Source organism: Ambystoma mexicanum, chromosome 4q (assembly GCF_040938575.1).
Source record: "Ambystoma mexicanum isolate Mex_15411 chromosome 4q, UKY_AmexF1_1, whole genome shotgun sequence".
NCBI lineage: Eukaryota > Metazoa > Chordata > Amphibia > Caudata > Ambystomatidae > Ambystoma > Ambystoma mexicanum.
The window spans coordinates 196,130,811-196,157,392 of NC_090928.1; the positions used below are offsets into that span (position 1 = coordinate 196,130,811).

General features: G+C 41.8%; 1 protein-coding gene across 2 annotated transcripts in view; it reads right to left on the minus strand.

The window, feature by feature from the left end:
* The window catches only part of SNX9 (sorting nexin 9), a 1,580,311-nt gene that overhangs the window by 700,946 nt on the left and 852,783 nt on the right, over nucleotides 1-26,582 (minus strand). For both annotated transcript variants that reach the window (XM_069607724.1, XM_069607723.1), the window contains one exon: nucleotides 25,064-25,189. In XM_069607724.1, coding sequence (XP_069463825.1) covers nucleotides 25,064-25,189 — 126 coding nt within the window. The remainder of the gene's footprint in view (nucleotides 1-25,063; nucleotides 25,190-26,582) is intronic.

Genomic DNA, 26,582 nt, shown 5'->3' on the forward strand with positions numbered 1-26,582 from the left:
AATCCCTAGTAATCTCTATGAGGGCCATTATGCCAATGATGAAGAAGAGAGTAGAATTCTATGGAACGCTAAAAGTGGCAGTACTCACATTGGAGGTTAAGGGGTGACTGAAGCGTTTCCCTGCTAGAGAGGAAACACTTAAAACCATTGCACGGTCAGATCTGAGACTATAATAACCACTTGAATCAAAAGGGGAACTGAAGGACTGCCTAAGGGTGGCTCAATTAACACTCATCAACTTGGTATCAGTATTTCAGTTCCCTTTTGGAATTGTGTCCCGAATCAAGCCCAGAACAGAACTGGCTCTGGCACAAACCCAAATCAGCAGTGTGAGGCACTTTGGCTTCTTTCATCTCAATAACCATCCTTACACAGTGAAAGAGCGCATCACTGCTGGCTCTCTCATAAGTGTAAACATGTGTAGGAGGATGAGACTGAAATAAGACCATAGGTTTGCAATGGCCAAACTGCTGTCCACAGCCTAAAGGCCCACAGTTCCAGGTCTATGAAGGAAGTCAGACCGACAGGAGTCCAGAATGATGTGGCATTCAGTGAAACTTTGTAACTGGTGCAGAGTAACTTCCGAGATGGTTGTGCAATGGTTCATAGTTCTACAAACTAGAAGAGGCCAGACAGTGTTTTCTGGGAATGTAGTTAGGAGTGAACCTGTAAAGAAATGGGGGAATACCACCAGTGGGACGAGGGACCTCAGCAAAGTCTTTGACTAATCGGATATATTAGCTGGCACTTGAGAAGGAATGCCATATTCAGTCAAAATTGGCTAAAATTAGAATGTGGAAGATGGATGCAGGAGGCTTGAAAGTTCGATGGTAACATTGTTCTGAATGCCTGTGACATTTAAAAAAAAGATTTGAGGTTTTGCCAAAGCAACCCTCAAGGATCTCATGAAGATCGATCGCCAAACATTCAAGTTCAGATATCTTGGGAGCAGACCATTCAAAAAGAGGCAAGTCACAATGGTAGGCACACGATCCATTGGAGGATAGTGGCACTGGGATTCTGCTTGGAGTTTGAGCATTATAGGTCAAATGTTAGGTCCCAGTGATCTGAAGGCTCTTCCAGGTATTTTTGTTTTCAGAGCATGGTCCTGTATATTATTTACATACTGGTGCGTTCCGGCAAAATAGGTAACAAGGCTTAAATGTGCAATGAGATACAGCGGATCTTTGGGCAAAGTACATAGCAATTTACATAACATGGTCCACATGAATAGCCCATGCGTTACACACTCACATCTCACATGGGGCAAGTCTGTTCTCGGTCAGATTGTATCCTAACAGGGCCAACTCTGGCCTTCATTTTTCAGCGATCGATAAACCGAGTACCATTAAATTGACAAAAATAACAGCCAATGCTACAGCGGTTGGCAGCGGTACACGGCATAAAATAAGCAGTGTCGTATAGTAATTTGCTATGCAATCCTGTAGATCTGCTAATTAAACTGACAATTGCGTAGCACAGTTTGCTATTACAATTACCCTGTTCAATGAAAGCACCGCTCACACTGCATTCCTCTCTTGCCCATAGGGGTCTCACCCCTCTTGTCTCTGTTCACTGCAAGTTCAAAGGCGCTAATGGAGAGAAAGTGCAAGTAATCATCTCCTCCACTCCTCCACTCTTAAAAGTGCCAAAGACCAAAAAAGGTATCTGCACCACAGAGGTTGGCTCCAAGTACTAATGGTGATAAAACACACTTTATTTATATACAGGGCTGGAATGATGTGCTTGGGTCTAACTGGCACGGGGCTAAGGACCGTTAGTGGCCCTGCCCTCCACCGAAGTGGCATTTAATGCTATATTGAAAACCATATCAATGACAGGTGGCAATTACCCTGCCTGCCGCAACACCATACTACGTATGGAGTCTCAGGCTCTGACTTTTCTTTAACATTGTGAACTTTTTCATTTTCATGAATTTTTCATGAAAGATGTTTCATGAAACATCTGAACTTCTCCGTGCAGAGCAAATGAAGAGTCAAGCATGTAGGTCATCCAATATACGGGACACTGTACTGTGCAACACTGAATGGGCCCAGCTGCAAAGAGCCTTGCACTGAAAACTGTTTTTTAAATCTTTTTTATTATATCTATTTATTTATTTGTGTCCATTCATGCACCTTATCTTTAAATTTTAGAGACACTCATCCCACTAATGCCTTTCTTCGGCACTACAGAAAAAGGCTGTATTGTGATCCATGTAGGTCTTGGGTACAAATAACTTCTGGTGACATTAACAATATTGGTACAAAATTACTGATCAAATACGTTTGTTTGCTTATCAAGAAAAGTTTAATTAGCAAACTCTGCTAATCAATTTTTGAAAACTAATTTATGCCTTGCGGTAGGCATCTAGTATGAATCACTACATAAAAAACAGGATTTGATGGTTTAATATCACTTCATTGAATGATAATTATCAACTTCTTTTGTGGACATCAGCCACAGGCATAATATGCATAATTTGCACACTATGACTGAGCCTGCTTGGATCGTCTTCTCAAATACAGTCGTGCAATACTATGTATATTTCTGCCAGCATTGTAACAGTGTACTGTGAACAGTATTGCCTTAACATCATGACCCAACAAACAAAAATAAATATGGTACCCAGACTCAATAAATCAACTAAGCATATAACGGACCCTGTGCATCTTTTATCATCACACACAGAGGACAAATGTGGTTGCAGATCTTGCCACAAGAAGCAACCAAAAAATAAGAATAAATTGAGGGATGAAAGTGGAGAGTAATGTGTACAGTTCAGAGATAAGGTTGTGACAGTCACATGAAGTTATTCGAATTGACCATTTTCCAAAGTAATAATGGGAAATGTCGTTTTTTAAACTTTGCTGCTCTGAGGTAAGTAAAGGAGACAAGACATATTGTAATATTTAGCCTATGTGTCTTTACCAGAATCATTAAAAAAATTACTTTGAAAATCTGCACTATGCCCTCTAGTAAGGCTTGTTTAAAAAAAGCCCTGAAGTGGACATGGGCAATGTGGATGCTTATTTACACCTAGGTAATGACTACCAACAAGTCCTTCTTTCACACCTGCTCGTGTTAATTGAATAATCCCTGGGCAACAATGCACTGTTTCCGATTACAAAAAGTGGTCTCAGGGAATGCAGATCTTTTTGCAAGCTGTGAAGTAGCTAAATAAGAGTCTCAAAATGTTTAAAACATTACAAACATGCTAAAAGCATTGAACAAGACACCAATTTTGTTTAAAAAAAGATACTTGTGCATTGTATGATGGGCATCCCGTATTGTCGCTCATATCCATTCCATGGCTGCAAATTGTGAGAAATTGGTGACAGTAAAAGCCAAGTACAGAACTCTATATAAGAGCATGGTGAACGGATTCAAAAACATTGGCATCCTGGGCCAGCGGTACAGCCGAAGAGGCTGCACCGGCTGTTCCGAGCATCCAGAATGCTGTGAGGCCATCGCCCTTTCTCCCCTTTCTCCAGCGTGACGATCACTAACATCTACTGAAAACGGACTTCAGATTTGCTGCACAACTTCATAAATAACAGTTTTCCTTTTTTTGATTGGAAGAACATTTTTGTACAAAAGTATAGACTTCATGGGTGCTAATTTCATTAGTACACAGTATGGTGGCCCGACCGTGTCAAAAAGTTACCATCTCCTGCGTTAGAGGACCCTTGCTTCACTTGAGTCCTTAACCAATACAGAAGGCTTTATTATTAAACCTCCCCACTGTTCATTCTCACTACTTTTCTCTATTAACACCTCTAATGCATTAACACCTATTCAATGTCTTCAGTGATTACAGAGATGCTGATGAGGATGATAGACCTATTGATTTTTTTTTTTTCAAAGAATCTTTTTATTGGAGTTTTAACAACACATAATAGGGTTTATTTCCTAATGAGCCTTTGCGCTTGGGTTTCGGGTGTCCCCACAAGTTTCTGAGATATACAGTAATTTATGAGGTACTCATTTGTTAGTGTTTGAACATAGGTTGAACACTTTATTTTGTTATTTTTTATTCACATTATCCACATAAGTTAATTCACTTAGTGCTTGTTCTATTTCGTTTTACAAATATCAGTACATAGTTAATTTCACTTTGTGGATTCCTTTGTGACATCAATAGTGACTTTTCTGGTAGGTGGTGTGCTATTTCTTTGTTTATTTACAAAAACACTTGTACCAATATTTCTCTGCACGTGCTACTGTTTCGCCCTTTCTTGGGCTTTGTCAAGGCACATTCTTTTGTTAGAGTTGTGTGTCAATCTCGTGTTTGCACCTTACATTTGAGTGCATATATTTCAATTAGGTGACACACGTCAATGTTACATAGACTTGTAGATATATACATCAGATTGTTTTGCGTTTATTCCTTTTTCTTTTATCTTTGTAAGAGATCAAACTTCAGTGGGTCTCAAATTCAGGTAAATCCAATGTTGTCTAGTTAGGGTTCTGTAACCGCTTTAGTCTGTGTCCGTCGGTCTCTCAATACAGTGTTCTTTATTTGATTTCATATATGTAAGCCCTGTTGGGTGCTTCGGTCCCTCTGGCCTTCCTTGGTCCCGTGAGCCGGTCCGTCTGTCCTTCCGGTTCTTTGAAAGACATCAAACACGAGATTGACACAACTCTAAAAAAAGAATGTCCCTTGACAAAGCCCAAGAAAGGGCAAAACAGTAGCACGTGCAGAGAAATGTTGGCACAAGGGTTTTTTGTAAATAAACAAAGAAACAGCACGCCACTCACCAGAAAAGTCACTATTGATGTCACAAAGGAATACACAAAGTGAAATTAACTGTGCACTGATATTTGTAAAACGAAATAGATCAAGCACTAAGTGAATTAACTTATGTGGATAATATGAATGAAAAATAACAAAATAAAGTGTTCAACCTATGTTCAAACGCTAACAGGTGAGTACCTCATAAGTTATTTTATATCTCAGAAACTTGTGGGGATACCCGAAACCCAAGCCCAAAGGCTCATTAGGAAATAAACCCCATTCTTTGAAACTAACAGACCAACTGGTGAATGTGCCACAGGATTGATAGGCCTGTGATTAGTCCGATTTGTTCTACTATTTCTTTCCAGAACTGCGTGATTTTCGGATAGGAACACAGCAGATGACACAACGTGCCTATGTCTGGGCAGCCTCTCCAGCATTGCGATGGGATTGCTGGGTAGCTTTTGTTTAGGATCTCTGGTGTCAAATACCACCTGTAAGAAACTTTGACTGCTCCCTCTTTGTTGGTGACGCACTTCGAGTTCTTATGTATTCGTGTCCCGATGCGGTTCCATTCCTCTGTCTCTAGCTCTTTACCTATGTCCTTTTCCGATTTCTGCAAGTAAGTTTCTTTCCGGCTGGTGTCCCCTCTGTCTAGTATTCTATATAGGGTGGATATTTTGCCTGGGGGGGGGGGGGGAGTGCTATAAGCGTTCGTTCTAGTGCTGTTAAGTCCCTACCCCGTGTGTTTTTATCGAGTCGTGGGATATCCAGTGTCTGAGCTGCGTATAGCGGAAACATTCAGTTTCTGGCACCTGGAATTTAGTTTTACATGCTTCAAATCTTAAGGGGGTGCCATTCGAGAGGAAGTCTGCTATGTACTTCAGGCCTCCTTTCCATCTGTCAACACCGTTCGGCGCAATTCCCGGGGGGAAGTCAGGGTTATCCTAGATTGGGGATAGGGGGCCCACTGTGCGCCTACAGTTCCATTGCCGAGCCGCTTTTTTTCCAGCACTGTACAGTGTTTCTGGTCATTGTCAGGGGCCCAGAACCAGGGGGGTCCGGGGCCATGCGGAAGCGATTCTAACGGGCTCCGGCTCCAATCTTCCTCTAGTTTTTACCAGTGGGGTCGATTGGTGCTTAGTGTCCATGTAAAGGCATGCGAAAGCTGCGCATTGAGGCAGTATCTAGCAACATCTGGAACCACCAAGCCACCCATTCCCAGACCCTGGAGCATTATTCTTTTAGGTATTCAAGGCTTTTTCCCACCCCAGACGAATTTCAGGATGTTCGTTTGTAGCTTCTGCAGATCCTTTTTGGGGATGGAAATCGGGAGGACCAGACAGTAGTAGAGCAGTCTTGGAACCAGGTTAATCTTTAGCGCTGTGATTGTCCCCATCCATGACACTTCTTGTTTTTGCTAGCGTGTTAGATCGCTATGTAGTTCTTTAAATAGGGGCGGGAAGTTGATTTTATACGTTCTCTCTGTTTTGCTTGGGATCTGGACCCCCAAGTAACTGATGTAGGATTTTGTCCATGGTATGGGGTAATTGGCTACTAGGGTTTCCATGGGGTTTCTTGGTATAGTAATTCCTAGGGCTGTTGATTTTGCGTAGTTGACCCTAAAGGCTTATGCCTCCCCAAATGCTTCTAGTTCTTGCCAGAGGGCTCTCATGGAGGCCTCAGTCCGAGTTAGGGTCAGAAGGACATCATCCACATACAAGGCGGTTTTATAGGATTCCCTGTTTACTTTCAACCCGTGTATTAATGGGTTCTGGCAGCGGTTCCACGGAAAGCGCAAATATTAGCAGTGACAAGGGGCATCCCTGTCGGGTGCCACTGGTTTTAGTGATTTTGGGTGATTTAGTGCTGTTCATAAGTGATGTGGTAGGGTGCTGGTAATTAGCAAGAGTCAATTTTGAACATTTTGGCCCGAATCCAAAGTGTTTTACGGTCTTGTCTACATATCACCAGTCCAGCATATCAAACACTTTCTGCGTGTCAAGCGAGAGTACTGCCATTTGTGTTCCAGTCCTGTTTGCCGATTCTATTATGTTTAAGGTGCGCCTGGTGTTGTCCTGCGCATTGCGGCCTAGGATAAATTCTGTTTTGGTCTGGATGGATTAAGTCCGAGAGGATTTTTGATAGTCTGAGTGCTAGGATCTTGGAGAATATTTTGGCGTTGTTGTTCATTAGTGTGATAGGTCTTTATGATGCAGTGTTGTGGGTTTTTACCGGGCTTCAGGATCAGTACTGTTAGTTATTCTTCCATTGAAGGGGTAATGATACCCGTGGAGAGGAATGTATTGTATAGGGTTGCCAGGTGGGGAGCTAGTATATTAGCGAATTATTTATAGAATGGGGTTGTCAGCCCATCGGGGCCCGGGGCTGTGTTTTTCAATGAGCAAATTGCTTCGGCCACCTCATCTGTGGTAGACCTATTGATTTGTGGGAAGAGAGCGCAGAAGTCTTTTGGGCTCTTCCTCTTTATTTGTGTATCGAGTTAGGAGGACTGAATTCGAAAACTGACAAATTTTAAAGTATGTTAGCCAATATTGTTCTTTTTGCTTTAACATTCTTCATTAGAATTTTAATATTTAATGAAAGACAAAAGCAGTGCCATATAACAACCAATTAAAACAAAAACCAGCATGTAAACAATTTGATCACATATTTATACAGTATTTACAAGGAGCATACAAATTAGAAAGTTGAGAAAAGGAAAGAGTAGACCGAAAGAGAGAGAGAGAAAAAAAAAAAACATTCCATGATGCAGGGAATTCATACATACAATTAAAGGCATTCCATATTGCAGAATATTAGTCAACTTTTTTCAATCTCTGATAGCTTACCTTCTCTTTACTCGAAAGAATGGCTAGATCATGCAACCAGCCATCAATTGAGGACCTAGCATTGCTCTTCAAACATTTTAGAATCTGCTTCTTTCCTACCAGAAATGCTCTGAAGGACCAAAGAAATTGGCCAACAGATAGCTGAATACCAACTGGGAATACACATAACCACAGGGATCGAGGAAGTGATGGATCCAAAAATAAGCTCCATGCGCCACAAGACATCCTCCCAAAAACTCATAATTTTGACACAGAACCAAAACATGTGCAAGCTATTTCCAACTTACAGTTTTGGTGAATAGTATCAGTTTGTGCGCTCTGCCAATTAATGTTCTGTTAATAGTATTTTAATTATTTGTATTCCTCTAAATCCTGACTAATCCAATTTGGTTGGAGGTCAGTGGCTGCATGGCTCCATAGAGACCAACATTCACCTATCGGTCTTTTGGGTAAATTAGAAAGGTTTTTTTTAAGCCTATGCGCATTTAATTAGACAGTTCTTGCTAATTCCCAATTCTGCAATAATTGCTAGGTACACAAAGCCTGAGTAAGGGCGAAACAATAGCACGTGCCTCCTAGCGCAGAAATGTTGACATAAGTTTACCTATGAATGGCACAATGTCACTATGAGCACAAGTTCACAAACAAATGATACTATGTGAGAAATATTTCTTTATGATGAATGTGAAATAATTAAATTAAAACACACTAAGTTATAATCACCAATGATTGTGTACCTAGCAATTACTGCAGAATTGGGAACTTGCAAGGACTGTCGAATTAAATGCGCATAGGCTTACATAGAACCCCCCCCTTTTTCTATTTCCAACTTCTATCTTATAATTGCAACATGTGTCATCATACACAAGTTTGCAACGCTTCATTTTAGAAGGCTTCCAGTATATACCATGCACAACTATCTGCTGGGTGAACCTCAAATCCAGGTCAACCTTATATGTGGATGGTCCTGCACAATTTCGCCTCCAATCCCCCTCCAATAAATCAAAACCCAATTGCTGATACCAACAAGCCCTACACTGCTCTGAAAGAATACTACGGCTTGCCTGCGTTACCAACTTATACATAGTAGAGGGGCGAGAGAGGAGCACTCTTGGATAAGTGCAGTAATGGAGGGACACTATGTTACGAGGCATTTAAAGGTGCAAGCATGATCGCAATAACATCACAGAGCATACGATAGGGGCACACCTCTGAAACACTAAGCTTATATTTAAATTTAAGGAATTCGAATGAGAGCATTGGAGCACCGTTATGTACTTGCGCCAGATGCCAACAGACTGCCAAGAAGACCACAAGGGTGCCATTATTAAAGCGTAGTGCTGAGTTCCACCAAAATTAAGAGTCAGAACTAAGTAGATATTCAACCCCAGAGCTTACACAGCACTTCTTCCAATCTTTTAAAATAAGCCTGATAAACGGGGTGTATTTATCCAGTGCAATCCTTTTTCCATACTGGGAAGGCAATCCAAGGGGACTGGCCGCACCACATTCTTCTCTATATTTACCCAATTCGGGCAGCTAGCAGCGTCCTCCCATAAACCAAAAATGTAAGGTGCGTAAAGAGAAGGCTCTATGATGAGAGACAATATCGGGAAAACCGAAACCACCCAAGCGTATACATCCATCGGAATCCTAGATCTCTCCCCCTAGAAAAGTTTGCAGAACTTTATAATGTCCCGAATCAAATCACCCGTCAACGGTAGAGGGAGCATACTAAATACATAAAGGAGCTGTGGAAGCAGGGTCATCTTTATTAGATACATTTTTGCACATAACGTAAGATTTAATCTTCTCCATTTCAAACATAACACCGCTATCTCCGAATATTGTATTTGTATTTGTATTGTATTGAATTTATATAGCCCTTTAATCCAAAGTGCTTTACATGAGAACAAGCAAAAATACAACAAGCATAAAATGACAATTGAATCACAACTCGAAAACAGTATAAGGAACAATTTACAATATTGCCGAGGTGAGGAGGGAGTAGGGAGGGACATAGCTGTGCGAGGGAATGGTAGGTATTAGTGGAGGTAAGAGCCGAAGTAAGAGGGAAGGCAAGAAGGTGTGAGGAAGAAGAGAGGAAAGAGTAAGACTAGATGAGAGCAGGGGGTGGGGAAGAAGGAGGTAGAGAGAATGGAGAGGGTAAGGAAGAGCAGGAGTAAGAGGTGAGGAATGAGGGGGTGGGAGAAGGAGAGGAAGCAAAGGGTGTTGCGGAGGGGAGTGAAAAAAAGATAAGATAAGATTTTAGAGAAGAGCGAAAGGAAGGGTAGGAGGGAGAAGATCGGATGTGGAGGGGGAGGAATATTGGCTGCTAACAAGCCGTTTATGCGTCTAGATATTTGAATACCTAGATCCCGGAATTCGTTTTCTGCCCAAATTTCACGCTCAACTTCAAAAAGACCTCTGTGACACAGAATTGACATCGGAAAGATCAATGTTTTAGATTTGTTCATTTTATAATGCGAGACTTTGCCAGAATTTGTCAAAGATTAAATTAATTCCTTAAAGGAAGATTTAGGATCAGAAATTAAAACTAGGAGGTCGTCCACATAAAGAAGAACTTTAGAGAGGCAATTACCCACCTGGATACGCTTTATATCAGCGTTCTCCCCGACTGCAATAGCCAGAGGCTCCATAAACAGAGCAAACAAAAATGGGGTCAAAGGGCATCCCTACCTTGTACCCAGATTGATTATTTAAACAATCTGATAAACAACCATTTACTGTAACCCTAGCCTCTGCGTTTTCGTAGAAGGCATCAAAAAGCTTCAGGAAACAAGGGCCACAGTTCACTCAAATTAATATGTGTTGCAGATAAACCCAACTAACCCTATCAAATGCCTTCTCCGCGTCAATGCTGACAGCAGCGTGGGGATCTAGAGAGTTGCTCTTCAAATATTTAATGTCCAAAAGTTCCCTTAAATTGTTGTTACTATTCCTACCAATGATGAAGCCCATTTGGTTTTGATGGATTAATTTCAGGAGCAGGGGGTTAATCCTTACTGCAAAAATATTAGCTAAGAGTTTAACATCCGTATTCAAAAGAGCTAACAATCTATAATCACCACAAACTGAATGGTTCTTGCCCGGTTTGAGAATCACTGTTATTACTATGGTCCGCATGGAATCTGTCACTTGCTCAGAATTAATGATCTCTTTGAAAAGGTCAACTAAGAACGATGCAAATAAGGGAAATCCATCAGGTCCTGGACATTTACCAGGCGCCAATAGATTCACAACGTCTATAATCTCCTGCACTGTGATTTAATTGTCCAAAGAGTGTATATCCTCATGGTTTAATTTAGGAATAGGGATTTGATCTAGGTATCTCAACACTTCATCAACCCTTATAAACCCCTCATCGCAATACAAGGAGGCATAGAATTTCTGAAACGCACCACAAATATCCCCATTCCTCCAAAGGGTCGGCCCATAACCCGCCGATATGGACAGCACTTGCCTCCCACGTTCTCTACCTCTCAGTCTACTAGCCAACAATGCACCAGCTTTATCCCTACACTCCCAGAAAGCTTGTCTGGAGCAAAATATATCTTTCTCAGCCTTTGCATTAAATTATACTGTCCAGTGAACGTCTGGCTCTTAACAGAGCAGACCGAGACGCATCAGAGGGGGAAGCATTATGAACTTCTACATAGCGCTTGTAAGTAGACTCTATTTGTACATATTCAACCTCAGCCTTCTTTTTCTCAGGCCTAACTAATTATCTTACCACGTAAATGCGCCTTCAGTACATCCTAGATTATAGAAAAGCTGTTAAATCGGGCCTACATTATCTCTCAGAAAAAGTGAAATTTCATAACTTATTTGTTTAACAAAGTCTTCATCAGACAACAAACGAGTATCAAGTCTCCATTGCCTATTGCCCCTCTCACCTCCCTAAGATTTGTCCAGCACAAGAAAAACACAAGCATGTTCAGAGATCACAATTTCTCCCATCCTTGAAACCTTTATAGCACTACAAAGATCTCTACATACTAAAAAAAATCAAACCGGGAAGAAGTACCATGCGGAATAGAACAAAAACGATACTTGGCCTCATTACAGGTCACCCGGTATGGAAACAACAGTGGCGGTAAACCCACTGCCATCGTTGTTTCCATATCGGGTGATCACGAGTCCTGCGTGGAGTTGTCATTCCCGCCAGGTCTGACCTGGCGGGTTTAACACCGCCCGCCTGCAGGCGGACGTGGAAACATCGACACCATCATGAGATGGTGCCGGTGTTTCCATGGTCCCCATTCCCATTGAGTACTATGGGACTCAATGGGAATGGGGATTTACCGAATTCCGCCTCCGGAATTCCCAGCTCACCGGGGTTGTAATGCCCCGGTAATTCTGGGAATCACGGAGGCGGAATGGTAAAACGAGTCCGGCGGTAACCGAGCCGGAAAAACCAGCAGGTTACCGCCGGACTCGTAATGAGGCCCACTGTCTCTCATCTGAGTTTGATTCACGCCATATATCATGCAAGTCCTAAGTCTGCATGAATTGCAGGAGACCCTTTCCGGCCCTCTCCTCTGCATAGGACTGAGATAGCTCCGATTTGTCCAACATCTTATCCGGGATGGTATTAAAGTCTCCCCCTATCAAAATTGCGCCATTCCCCATGTTCATCAGGACATCATCCATTCTGCCGAAGAAGTCTGATTGTCCAACATTTGGGGCATAGATATTAATGATTATTAAACAGATATTCTCCACTAACAGCTTAATCGCCACAAATCTACCCTTAGAGTCAATATCTACTCTATCTACAGAGAGTCTTAAGCTTTTACTAAATAAGATAGACACGCCTCTTGAACTACTGGCAAAGGCACTGGAATACTCCTTCACAAAAACAGAGTTCAAAATGTACTCTGTTTTGTCCTGTTGTAGGTGGGTCTCCTGGAGTAAAGCAATACCAGGCTTATTTCTGTATAAAAAATTAAGAACCTTCCTCCTCTTTATCGGATTATTCACTCCCTTCACATTCCAACTCACTATACCTACATTTTCAGCCATAAGATTTTAAATCAAATTGCATATTGACGCTTGACACCCAAACATTCAGAGTCGCAGCCCCACAGAGATCTCAATCCTAACAAAGCATGACAACAATCAGAATAAAAATCTACAACGTATTCAACATTGACGCAAAGAACACATTACCTGCAAGAGGGAAATCAAAATGGAACACAGAGAGCAAGACAGAAAAAGCAAAAGATGAGAATCAGATAGTAAATCTAAAAAAAATAAAAAAACAAGTAAAAGAGAACAAATGGAGACCAGAACATGGCAAAAGGGGCAGCAGAAGGAGAACACAGTCACTTAGACCCATAATGTAATTATGTAATGTAATTAAAAAAACAAGAAATTGCAAAAGTAGGTCAAACAAAATTAAATCGGCAAATTACAGTTCTAAAATGTAATCTGGTTTGGCAACACAGTAGACACTACAACCTCCCTCCTGCACAAAGCTTTTTATGCCTGGGCATCACAAAACAAGACCTCCCCACAGATTCTTATCTGTTTACAAGGAGGCAAGAACGCAATTGTTGAAACCAAACTAAAAGACCCCATCTACTTAACCCAAAATAGTAGAAAGACTCTGTGGGTGTAATGTGTTCCATCTGATAAGGCAACGTTAATATGGAAACTTCTATAGTCAATTCTATAAAATGATCTACAACCACACCCACCCCATCCTCACTACCCCCTACCCACCCACCTCAGCCACACCCCGCAGGTGACATCAAAGGGGCTATTAATCACCCATCGATGTGTATGTGTGCGACAGGGACGGAAGGAGAGCACAATGATGGCTCTCAAGTTGAAACAAAACACTTATACAGCCAGAACATTCTACCACATAATACAAAGAAATGCGGAGGCAGTAACCAATACCATATACCACTTTTAATCCTTACCCCCCCTCTCCTCAAGCTAATCGTCATCAATTGTAAAAACATAAGGGACAACCAAGTAAGGAGTGAATAAGAAGTACGCCTACCCTAAAGTTCAAAGATTATTATCTAAATGTAATACTGAGCAATGTTAACTATTCAATGATCCTGCTGCAGTAGCCAACAGAGACTACTATTCACCAGAGAGTCAACTTAGAACAGAATTATACATATTCCATTGGGCATTGTGCGCTGGACTTTGTGATTATATGCAGATTAGAAGATTCTTAAATTCACAAATGTTTATATGTATTCAGACTCTATTGACGACTACATCATTATACAAAATGAAGGTGGGGAATAAGGGCTGCCTCCTTGCGCCAAATATTACTGATAACAATTAGCGGTATCTGTCACACTTCGAAATACAAAGGAGTGCCCCTTCCTTCATCTAAAAGATTGAACTTGCTAGTATTCTATTGTTGCGCCAGATAATCCTAACACATGAATTGGTGTCATTCCAACTTTATTTTATGGTCCAATAATACATGATTGTTTTGACTGCCCTTATGATATGATATATTTTATTTATAGCGCGCCCATACACAAGTGTTTCAAAGCGTGATGAGGCAGGGGTGGGGAACAAGACAACGATCTTACTGGGCCCAGTGACATTGAGATTGTGCAAGTGCAAGGGAGAGGAAAGGGGAAAAGTGCTGAGGGAAGGGGAGGAGGAGCAAGTGCAGGACATAGGATCTAAACATCAAAAGTGCGGCCAACAGGTGGCAGTGCAAAAAAGCAAGTGATAGAGAGGGCAGGTAGGGGGACTCTAGGATTATAGATACACCGCAAAGTGCAGGGTTGCCGGGAGGCAGTGCATGTGTGCAGCTGGGTGGACAGGGGCCTGGGCCTGTGGTTCAGAGGGTAGCCAGATAACCAGTGCAGTATCAGACAGGAGATCAGCAGGGGAGATGAAGAGAGAAGGCAGAAGCAAAGAGGAAAGTCTTGAGCTGCTTACGGAACCAGAGATGGTTCTGCTCAAGTTTCAGAGGCAGGGAGTCTGTCCCAGAAGGAGGCGCCCGGCGAAGAGAGAGATCTGCCCCCAGCTTGTTGCATGGAAAAGCACCTGACCCTCAAGGAGTTGGAGGTGGAGGAGCGAAGGGCTCGAGTAGGAAGATATTTCAGAAGAGAAAGCTGAAGATATTTTGGTCCCAGACCCCAGAAGGCCTTGTGGACAATGCAAAGGGTCTTGAATGTGATCCTTGCAGCCACTGAGAGCCAATGGAGGGATTTCAGTGCTGGAGAGATACAATCCCTGTGCTTGAGGCCAAGGACAGGTCTCGCAGTCCTGCTCTGGATGAGTTGCAGAGGACGGAGAGTAAAAGCAGGCAGATTTAAAAAGAGGTTGTTACAGTAGTCAAGCCTAGACAGAACGAGAACTCTAGAAACAGTGAGGTTCTGGGGGAAGGAGAGGAGAGGGAGAATACCTCTGAGAAGGTGCAGCTGGTAGTTTGACTTCTTAGAGACATCAGAGATGTGAGGAGAGAAGGAGAGTGTGGAGTCGAAAATAACCCTGAGGTTCTTAGCCTGGCAGGTGGGAGCCAAGGGAGGCCGGCCAGAGAGTGAGGGGAAAGAGGTGTGCAATGAGGAGAATCTCCATTTTGCTAGCATTCAGGCAGACATCATTGGCCGTGCACCACTCTTGGATTGCAGAGAGACAATTCGGGATGAGAGAAGGAGAAGAGGTGGCTGTGGGGAGCCTGAAAGCGAGTTGGGTGTCATCCGCATAGCACCGGAAGTTGGCGCAAAATGCAGTAATGCATTGGGGGAAGAGGTGCCAGGTATTGGTTGAACAACCAGGGTGAAAGGTTAGACTCCTGGGGAACACTGCAAGTGGAGAGAGAGAGATAGTTGGACCTGGGAGGGTTGGTCAGAGAGGAACAATTTTAACCAGGCCAGAGCCTGATCACTGGTAACCAGATTATCATGGAGCCGGTTGTGCAGGATGGCATGGTTAACCGTGTCAAATGCAGAGGAGAGATCAAGTAGGATGAGGAAAGAGGGGAGATTAGAATCAAGGTTAGAGAGCAGGTCTTCACTGATGTTCAGGAGAGCAGTTTCTATGCTTCTGGCTGCTTTGAAACCAGGCTGGTGGTCATGGAGACAGCAAATCAATTCAGTGTGAAGAGTAAGCTGGGAGATGGCCAGCTTTTCCAGGAGTGGGGGGAGGGGGGAGGGGGGGGTGGTTAACACGTATTTTGGCCATTAGGCCTTTTTCAAAACCGGGCTTAATTAAGATTTGTCAACACCTCCGAATAAACATCACATATGTCACATCGAAAGCGGAAAATAAAAACAAAAAATGTTGAAATAAAATACATAAAAGACAGAATTCGGAAAGGTAGTTGCCAGGATTGGTGGGAGGAAAGACAATACAATTCATTATTGATTAATTCTGCTGGATCCTTGTTTGGTATTAGCAGGTTGCAATTTTGTCTTGCATTATTTCTACTCTTGTATACTACTACATTAAATATCACATTCATCTGATCATTCCCAAATTCAGTTGTGTCGGAGCTATCCAATAGGTCTTAAATTAATCAATACTTTTTTTCCTTCACCTTGACGTTGGTTTGTTGTTAGAAAGCTAGTTCTATTAATTTTTCTACTTCTGAGCATTATTTGGTTATACGCTGGAATACATACATGATTACATTTCGATGGTACTTACATTCATTGTGTAGAAATCGGATATGTATCCGAGGATTGCTTAGTTTATCAGTATGTAATGGTCAGATGTACTCCAATAACTGTGTTAAAACCCTGTAAAAAAATGTTTACAAACTTTTACAATCTATCGAGTAGCTTACTCGTAGAATTGTATGTTTTTATTAATAAAAATGATCACTTCTAAATCTTAGACTTGCCTTATTCGGTTTTCTAATAGCGCTTAACACTATGCGAAAACTCTCCCCTTATGATTATGAGTACGGCTGGTAAAGTTTGTAGTAACAAACGCTTAACTGATTCTTAAATCTAAATATTGGGTGAAGCTAGGCCACAATGTCCACAGGCCCTTAAAGTTGTAAAACCTTAGTAAATCGGTCAAAAATATTGCTGTTAGTTCAACTGGGCCTTGTGCTAAAACTTTCCATCTGACCACTACAGTCTGATAAACTAAGCAAGGATATCAAAAAAGAAAATTAATAAGTATTGGGAACTAGTTAGCCTCAAAAACTGTATCCAAACTAATCAGATACCTAGAGCAATCCGTGGCCAGATTTTCCCTGACTTTTCTAACGAAGATGATGTGACTTGACAAAAGTTCACAAGTAATGTTAGAACTTCTAGTCGAGCATGTGACTAGGGAACATGTACTAGCTTCAGATCAGATAGAATCAATTAAGAAAGAAATTGTGGAAATGAAATCCCAAGAAACCACCAAAGAAAAGAACTATCAAAAGATGCATGACATACTCAAAGAATATCAAGACTAGGTTAAACTACGTAAAATGAGAAAATACATGAAAAATGAGAAACTTCAGACTGATAAACTAAGCAATCGTTGGATACGTATCAGATTTCTACACAATTAATGTTAAAGACCATTGAAATGTAATCATGTATGTATATCAGCATTTAACCCAATAATGCTCAGAAGTAGTAAAATCTATAGAACTAGCTTTCTATCAACAAAGCAACGTCAAGGCTGAAGGAAAAAAGCATCTATTAACTTAAGACATATTGGATATCTCCTAAAAAAAAACTATTTGTAAATGATCAGATGAATGTGAACTTGATTATTTTTTATATATTTCTTTATGAAGTTTTTCTTATAACATTTAACATCTCATCAACAATCCCATCCCTTACCCTCAGCCCTGCCCTTTTCAGCTCCCTATCTCCCCCCACCCCAAACCCCTGCCCCTCTCCCATCCCCCCACCTCGAGTGCCATCCCGGCCCAACCTTGCTTCCCGCAGCCCCCCAGGGACGTCATTTGGGGGTCACAAATGCGACCCCAGTGGCCTCCCTTGCAACGCCTAAAAAAAATGTGAACATTTTCTATTTCTTTACAAATGGAAGCTCCTTGGCTGTGGCCAGCGCCATGGGGCTCTTTGTTTCTGGAGTGGCTGGCTTTCTTGTTCAAGCCTCTTAAAAAAACAGGGGGTTCCACAAGTGTAACATTGAGCAGTGACCCTAAATCAGAAAGGATAGGAATAACAAATAATGTGTCTTTCTGGAATTCTATACAGTAATTGCTAGACTCATTAAACGTTTATTTCAGGCACACTTCAGGGGTTGAGTCACTGATGTAGTCTGTTCAACACCTCACATTCACAATGCAGACAAAAACATCCAAAAAGCATTAGAATAAGCATCCATTCCTGACTATGTATTTTACTTTTCGCAAGCTGCCGTTCTAGCACGTTTTCTCTGCCGTTGTCTCTGTTACGATCATCACAAGACATTCCATCCCAGTGTCCTCGCTCACTTGGCAAAATCCTTGCACCTAAAAGCTTGTGTACAGTGTACAAATGTTTGACCTTAGCACATAAAGTGGCCCTTGATTTCATTGTGCTTTGTTGTAATGTGGCTATCTTTCCTGGCATACTGTTCAGGATGTTTGTTTGCATGTATGCAGTAACGAGTGTCCAGAGTACATGATGCGGTGTGAGTGCGCTGCTTTCACCATGCTAATTTCAATTCTTTAATACAGTGTTACAAACTCTCCTAATGGTATGTATTTTGCCTACCTCTGAAGCCTGAAAAGTAGATCCACTCTGGCATGACATGTGGCCAACTTTGCAACAGACCTGCAGATGAACTGGCCTGCTGTTGAATCTCAGTTAACAATTTAATGGTACTTTCTGACTTTGAGAACATTCAGACATGTAAATGCTCATTTTACTGTAACCGGTAAGATAGCTATAGCCAGTGAGATAGCTCATTGGGTTGAGCGTTCGCTGCTGCGATGTGTGTGTGATCTGCAGGTTGCAGGTTTGAATCCCAGCAAGGCCAACTCAGCCTTTCAACTTTCTGAGGTTGATAAATGAGTGCCAACACAGATTAGGCTCTATAAAAAAACGCTTAAGAGCTATATAATAACACATCATTATCATTTGTCCTTGGACGTTTGGTTGTATTCACAGTAATTTGGTAATACAGGCCTATTCACACTGATATTAACTATGCCTATGGTACCCCATTATTGTATGAAATGTATATCACATTACAGTGATATCGTAACCATATTTTTAGTAGTGCACTTAGGAACAATGCAATGTGATCGCACTTCCTGTTTTGTCAAGGGGTGAAAGGTTGTGTTCCATCACTTCCAGTGATGCCACTGCGTGGTGTGGTCAAATGACATAACTTCCTGTGATGTCATCAGAGGTCAAGGGTCATGTGATGTCACTTCCGCTACCCCTGGCATTTTGGTGAAATGACGTCCCTGCAGCCCCCGTCATCTCGGCACACTACACTGGCTGTTGACCACTGCCCTTCGATTTAGATTCCCCCCCTCTCCCACCTTTTTAGTTTTGGCTTTAGGTCAGATCACAGGGGTTTTAAGTCCTGGGGGATGCCAGTTCATTCAACAATTGTCCCCAATACATCACCAGTACATTCTCCCCCTCCGGGTCCTTGTGTCTATTCAAGTAATCTACCTCAGCCAGGCTCCGCCTGCGTACATCTTGGAGCCATTGCCTCACTGACGAGCCCACTGGTCTCTTCCATAGAAATCTGAACGTGATATTTAATGTAGTACTATACAAGAGTTGAAATAATATCACAAGACAAAATTGCAACCTGCTATTATCCAACAAGGATCAAGCTGAATTAATCAATTAATTTGATTGTCTTTTCTCCCATCAATCCCGACTACCACCTATCCGAATTCTCTGTCTTTTATATATTTGTTATTTCCTTATTTTTTGTTTTTATTTTTCTTCTTTTGATGTGACATATGTGATATTTATTCAGAAGTGTTGACTAATCTTAATCAAGCCCGGTTTTGAAAAAGGTCTAAAGGCCAAAACACGTGTTAACCACTAAGGGCAGTCAAAACAATCATGTATTATTGGACTATAAAATCAAGTTGGAATGACACCAATTCATGTGTGTTAGGATTATCTGGTGCAACAATAGAATACTAGCAAGTTCTGACTGCATCATTAGTACCCAAATGAGCATACAATGTCACAAATTACCATGTGATTCATGTGTCACAGAGTGCCAACATAAACCTATTGGGGCATGTGCATATGTTTCACCCATTCAATGGTTTTCTCAAGCCAAAATCACTTAGTCACCTAACCCACAATGGTATTTATAATTCCAAAATATATTGACAAATGTGTTTATTTGGTCAAACGGAAATATGTACATATTATTGACAGTTATATCATTCACATTTGAATTGTATTCATTTTAACCTATACATTGCTGCAATTCAAAGAGACACATGTTAGGTGTGTGAGAGAAAAGAAAAAGAAAACAATAATAGAATATTAATCCTATACTTCATCCATAAATCTTGTAATTATGATTAAGTTGGTAAATATATTATCAATTCCCATATTTGAAAGTACATACCCCTTAAGTATTCTCTATGAAAAATGGACTGCCAAATTGAATACACCTACTAGGTATGCAATATGGAAGATACAAAGTATATGTATAAGCTGTCTACTGTTTAAAGACAGTCTCGAAGTAGTCATGTGAAAAAGAAAAGGATTCTAGTATGATGTACCTGTGCCATATCTTTGTAAATACAAATGTTCCATTTTCAATGTTCAATCGCGTTGGGTAATGCCAAATATGTTCCTTAGAATTAATTTGACTTCCTAAATGAGACCTGTTTTTCATATTAGTAAATGGGTGAGATACCCAAGAAATAAACCCAAATTATGTCCAATACCATATAATTCTAACCTCAATTCGTGACGGATCCTGTGTCCCAGTTTTTCAGTATAGCAGCGTTCCGTGTGCGAGTAAGCGGTCGCCATTTTAAAGCCGTATTTATACCTGTGAAGCTAAAACAGTATGTGATGTCACTTGTATATGCCGTACCAAAACTATGCTAGTGTAAGAAATAGCGTGGCACGAACAAATGTGACACAAAAATTGATTTCTTAGCATCAATACAGTTTGTCCACTGGTATGGGTATTTAGAGGTTACACATATTATCTACTCTTAACCATAAAGGTCTGTAAAGAATCCATTGCTGGTGAATTATACAAATGGCATACGTTATCTCAATTAAACGTTATCCCGGCTCTTATGTGTGCCATTCCATGGTCCATACCCTATGTTTAACTTCCATATAAGTAATTAAAATAATAGTTTGTTAGTGTTGTCTCGCTACGAGACCACGTATTTGCAAGCAGTTGCCAGGCACCCATTACAAATTGGAGTAACTAACTGGATTGGACTCCATTATTCGTAGGGCGATGGAAAATATTATTACATACACATCACAATGGAGTTACTTATGAAGAATATGCATGTATATAATCAATATCAGAATGAAGAGACAGCAAATAGTGCATTTATCTGACATTTTTAAAGAAACACATGCATCTCATGACCCCAATTCAATCCTTCAGTGGTAGTCCTTAATCTGCAAATGGTTTTTGCCTCTTCCCAACGTAGGACCACTTTTCGATCCCCCAACCTTGAATCCATCTGTATATGCTTCATGCCGAAGAATTTTTCTCTATCAATAGTCTTCTCCATTTTCCATCCAGTATTCTTTAGACCAGTGTTCTGCCAGCAGTGTTTTTCGATCATATGTCATCAGGTAATTGAGATGTTCTCTGATTCTCACTCTGAGTTCTCTTATGGTGCTACCCAAGAGCTAACTGGTGATATGCCTGGTGTCCTTTACCTGGACGTTGGTTTCGCCTAATCATATTTCTGTTGGAAGTATAAACTCGGTCCTATCTATGATCTCGATCGTCTCTAGAGACCTTGCGTGTCTTCCTCAGTTTTACTTCATCCTGATGTCGTTTGAGTATATTGTCCATAGTTTTGAAATGTTTCTGGTTCGTCACCTCAGGCGTATCCATATCTTGAATTTCTTTCTCCAGTGTTTCAATTTCTTTTTCTAACCCTTTATGCTCTCCATGCACATGTTAACACTCCTATATCTGTCTACCTTACATACTTGTCAAAGAAGGGCAGCTGAGCCCCTTACAGGTCTGTCCTAGACTCATCCAGTAGGTGAGTTAAATACTCCACATCATAGATAGCCCTCACCTTTTGAAGTCAATCCTTCTCTGTGGGTCTTGTTTCGGTTCCACAGCTCAGCCATGCAGCTTCTAGCCACCACCAAGAGCACTCGCACCATATGTCACAAGTCCCTCTTCATCCTCCTCATCAACTACCCCAAAAGGTACCAGTAGCAGCGAGAGCACTCTTCTTATGCCGTCAACCCTTTTCATTCATGAGAGAACCCCCTCACCCCAATACCTTTGCATGTGTGCGCAGCTCCACATGCGGTAATAGTCCCCATCTCTCTGCCGATATTTTCAGCAACGATAGTCCACCCCCGAGTACATCTTTGCTAATTTGGCGGGTGAGTACTGCCACCTATGAATCAACTTGATGGCCTGCATTCTGTACTTCAATGTGTAACGCTCACCTGGTATTCACAGGGACGTCACTCAGCCTTTCTGACCTCTTATTACCTCAAACCCTTCCCTGGAGGCTATTCGACTGGAGACTGGGCCTGAAACAAAGGATTGGTAGAGTTTAACTCCCTATTGTCTCTGTGTGCTTGAAGCCCTTCTTCCCCGGGGGCCAACCCTTCCCTTTGATCCACAGCGCACCTTGTTTTCTTGGATAGTGTGCTCGCCGTCCTGCTTTCAGCGCAGGTGCGCGTTGATTGATGCGGGCTCGTTGCTACCTAGTTACTTCACTGGCAAGAGTCCGACAGGTAAGTATAATGAGTCTTTTGAACAGTTCTCTAACTTCGTTCCTTTCCTTCCTTAGATGATGGCTGGCTTCCAGGGATGGCGGCGTGCTGCTGAGATGAGTAGCGCTGAAGGTGAGTGAGAGCGTTCTTTTTCTGTCTTTTAGGTGCTTCGACGTTTTCAGCGTGGCTGCCGGTTATGAAGAACAAATGCGGTGGGTAAGCGCGGTACGCGGCGCCTCTAGATGTTTCCACGCTAACCTGGAGTGTCTTTTCCCTCTTGCAGATGGATGAGAAGTTCCGGAGACAGAGTTCCCCCAGAGCGGCTGCGATTCAGGTAAGCGTTTGAAGCTCATACAGTATTTAAAAATAAGCAATGATTTGCAGAATGCTTACTAATGCCTTTTTTCTGTTCTTTTCCCTTTTCCTTAGGAAGTGGCGTGCCGGGATGGGAATGACACAGCCGAAGATGCCTGCAGAACAGAAGGAGCGATGAATGATGGGCAGAAGCGCTGCAAGGTAAGGCTGTTCCTAAAGGTGTTCTTGTTCTTGCAGGAGCTGAACGCAGAAGAAAGATGCAGGCCTACTGGAGACCGATTCGAACACGGTGAGTGTCACGCTGCAGGTGCAGAAAACGCAAAGCATGTTTCTCAGCCTGGGTGTGGCTTAAATAGTCTTTGGATATCCCAGGTGTCTCTGGGCTGAACCACACCCAAAAGACTAGACGGCACATGCAGAACCGAAATATGTGGGGGCATCCATCTTGTCCCCATCAGTGCACTTCAAGTCCAATCCCCAATGTTATCCTATGGGAGTGAGTGAGTCTGGTGCCACAAGCGCCAAGTCTGACTCCAAGTGGGTCTTTGGTAGGTGATCGTGGCCTGGCTCCAGCCTGACATCTTGGAGGGCTGGGGACATGAGGGTCAGGAATCATGACACAATGAGACCGTGGAGACATTATTCATTTTAAGACTTATAGTAATGTCTCTTGATCTTGAGCAAGAAAGCTAGTTGAGTACATAAGTGACAAAAGGGCATTATTTCTGAGAAGCCAACAATTTAAAATTGAATTACTCAATTCTTAACACAAATCATACTATTAAAATTAGGAATAATCATTAAGGCAAGAAAGGAGGCGTTACATGTTCCTTCTGAAAGCCAGAAAATCGGGCCAAAGTCAAACTGAGTAACTATGGCATATTGCTTGCACCATGAAAGATATTGTGAGCCAGTCCTAAAGCAACCCATCACCCTCGGTCAGTAGATCGTTATCAATTCAAAACTACTTTACTTCAGACAGCACATGAACAATACGCAAGTCCATAACTATTTCAGTTTTATCCACAGACTCTGGCTATGGTTTATAAAGGCCTAAATGATTGTCTCTTCTTCAAATGGCTAGGATGGATCTGGGGACACCTGAAAGGGCTTCTCCTAGTAGTTCTTGGTATTGGCCTGTCTGGAGTGTGGAGAGAGAAGATGGAAAGAAGAGATTTGTTTAATTGAACAAGTATTTCCCAAAGTAAATGGCAACACGGTGAGGATGGGAATACTAAGATGAGGGGTTTGGAAGAAAGCTGGAGATGAGCAAGGAACATATTAAGGGTCTCCAGCCTTTGAGAAGACAAAAAAAAGAGGTCTTGTTAAATCATGCAGTAGTCCTATTATGGATAGACATGGACCCTAAGCAACAGATATGCCAGCACAGCAACAGAACCATGACAAAGCATCTAGAAACCACACTCGGAATATGTGGAAAATAACAATGTCACATTATGTCTCTTTGATAAACCCTCCCACCAAAACGGCCAGAAAGAATGTATGTTTTGACAGACTCTGCTGATACAATGCCAGCCTTTCAGAGTTACAACTTGGATAGGAATTATCACCATTTCCATGAAGGACAATCTGTCCCAGATACTTCCCTCCACTTATTCTGTAGAACACCAAGGGCAGGAGAGCAGCTTCTAGTCACCTTTGAAACACAACATGGCTGCAGAAGGTTGTTCCGACTAAGTGAGGAGCACCTATGAATCTGCAAAGACTACTAAAATGTTATATCTGTACCAAACTGAAGTCTCTTGCAGCGTCATTTTTATTCGGTCTGTCACTTCCAACCATATTGCTGCATAGCAACACATTGTGGGTAGGCAGGTAGCTAGACCAAAGGGGCACTACCAACATGTAACAAGTGACAAATAAGGCTGACCGTGAACCCAGCTGCAGAAAAATTACGCACACATTCAGCGTGGCCCAGCCCACAGGCTGTAAGTTATACCATGTAAAAACAAATAGTTCTACAGTTCCAAATATTGCAAAGTCTATAGTTAAATGATATTCACACACATGCAGCTAATACTGATCTTTGAAATAATTACTTTTTTTATTGCACACATTTCTAAAGCCAAACATCCCTAGCTAGCATGTATAAAATAACTGCTGAAATGTCCGGACCAATAAGTTTCAAGGGCTTGGTTAGGCACTTTCATAAGCGTAGCAAATATTTCTGTACTTATAAGGCAACATTTTACAGGGGTACTAGGGTTGTAGGTCATGGTAGACTAAAATGGCAGTGATTTTTATGGCATTGATCGAACAGACTTATATTCACAGTAAAGCAGTGTACTTACCGTATTGGTCAGCTGATACTCAATGTAGCTCTTGAGACCATACATTTTAGAACCTTTTTTGGGATCTGCCACAACGCAGTCAAACGTGGAAGTTGGATAGGTCCACATTGGCCCATAATCTCCAATCTAAACATAATGTAATTAAATGTAAAACAATATGAAATTAGATTACAATGATAAATTATCACTTTGCATGCCACAAAACAAAATTGCAAGCTTGGCTAATCAATGCAACACAATCAGTATATTCAAATGTGTAGACATACAATGATCCTTATAAAAAAACATCATTTAAAATGTCTTCTGTTTCTACCAATTCAAGAAGGTAAAGGGATTACTGTATTATAGACAATCACATTGTGGTAAATAAATTCTGCATTAGAAGAAAACTTGCATCTTTCGTTCAGGAAAAAGCAATGTTCACTATGTTCTAATGACTTTGGGTTCAAAAAGTAAAGGTCACTTACTGATAACACTAGCTCACACAATTATGGGTATGTTATCCCAAATTCATGTCCCATTGTATTCTATTGCTAACTTGGGAGATAATTCATATGGATTCAGGGTAGTAAAACTGATCACTCCATCCCAGGTCTACTCAGTATGACAGTGTTTTAAGTATTCTGCTGCTGCCCATTTCATGTGTTTGTCACCACGATTTACCCTTTTTCCCTTCGATGATCATCAACTCACGCCCAGTTCCTCATCCATCAGGCCACCAGTTACGCTGTCATCGGGACATATGGACCAGTTTGTTCAGCTCCCTTAGGTCAGCATAGAGTCTCCACTGGCCATTCGATTTTAAAATCCCCAGCACTCGATTATTAAAGGTGCTGTGGACTGGACGAATTATCACTTGGGACTCAAGGTTTTTGATGATTTCTCTCAGGGACTCCATGGATGCGAGAGGCAAGCGGTATTGCTTCACAAACACTGGAGTCATACCACGGTCCGTGGGAATTGCTGTTGTATGGATTTCGATGCGACCACAGTCATATGAGTCCACCACAAATAGATCTTGAAAATCTAAGAACACCTGCTTCAGCTTTTGCTCCAGAGCCTCACAGGCATCATCTAGGTTGACTTGCTCTTCAACCATTTGCCTGAAGCCTGGAAAGATTTCCGGTTTGGCTATTTCAGCGGCCTCCTCCAGCTGAGTGGAGAGGTCCCTGGTTAAAGTATTGACCTGGAAAGAGGGTTTCCGGCAAGGGAGGCAGCCCCTGTGGACCTGGAAGATCACTTCATCCCGCCGGATGTCACAGGTCACCTCTTCCTCACCATAAGGGCATGAAGAGTACACCAGGAAATTCCCCCCTTGCCGGGTGAAGATCCTTTATACAGAGTCTTCCAATTCCTAACAAAGCTTTACAAATATATCCAGGGTCTAACCTTTCCTCACCTCCCCATGTTGTTCAACCCATTTTCATTTGCACCACCCACCAAAAGTGTCATTCTTCTCATCGACACCCCCACTGCCTTTCATGTACCTTGTCCCTGGGTTTTGCTCATTTATTCTCTT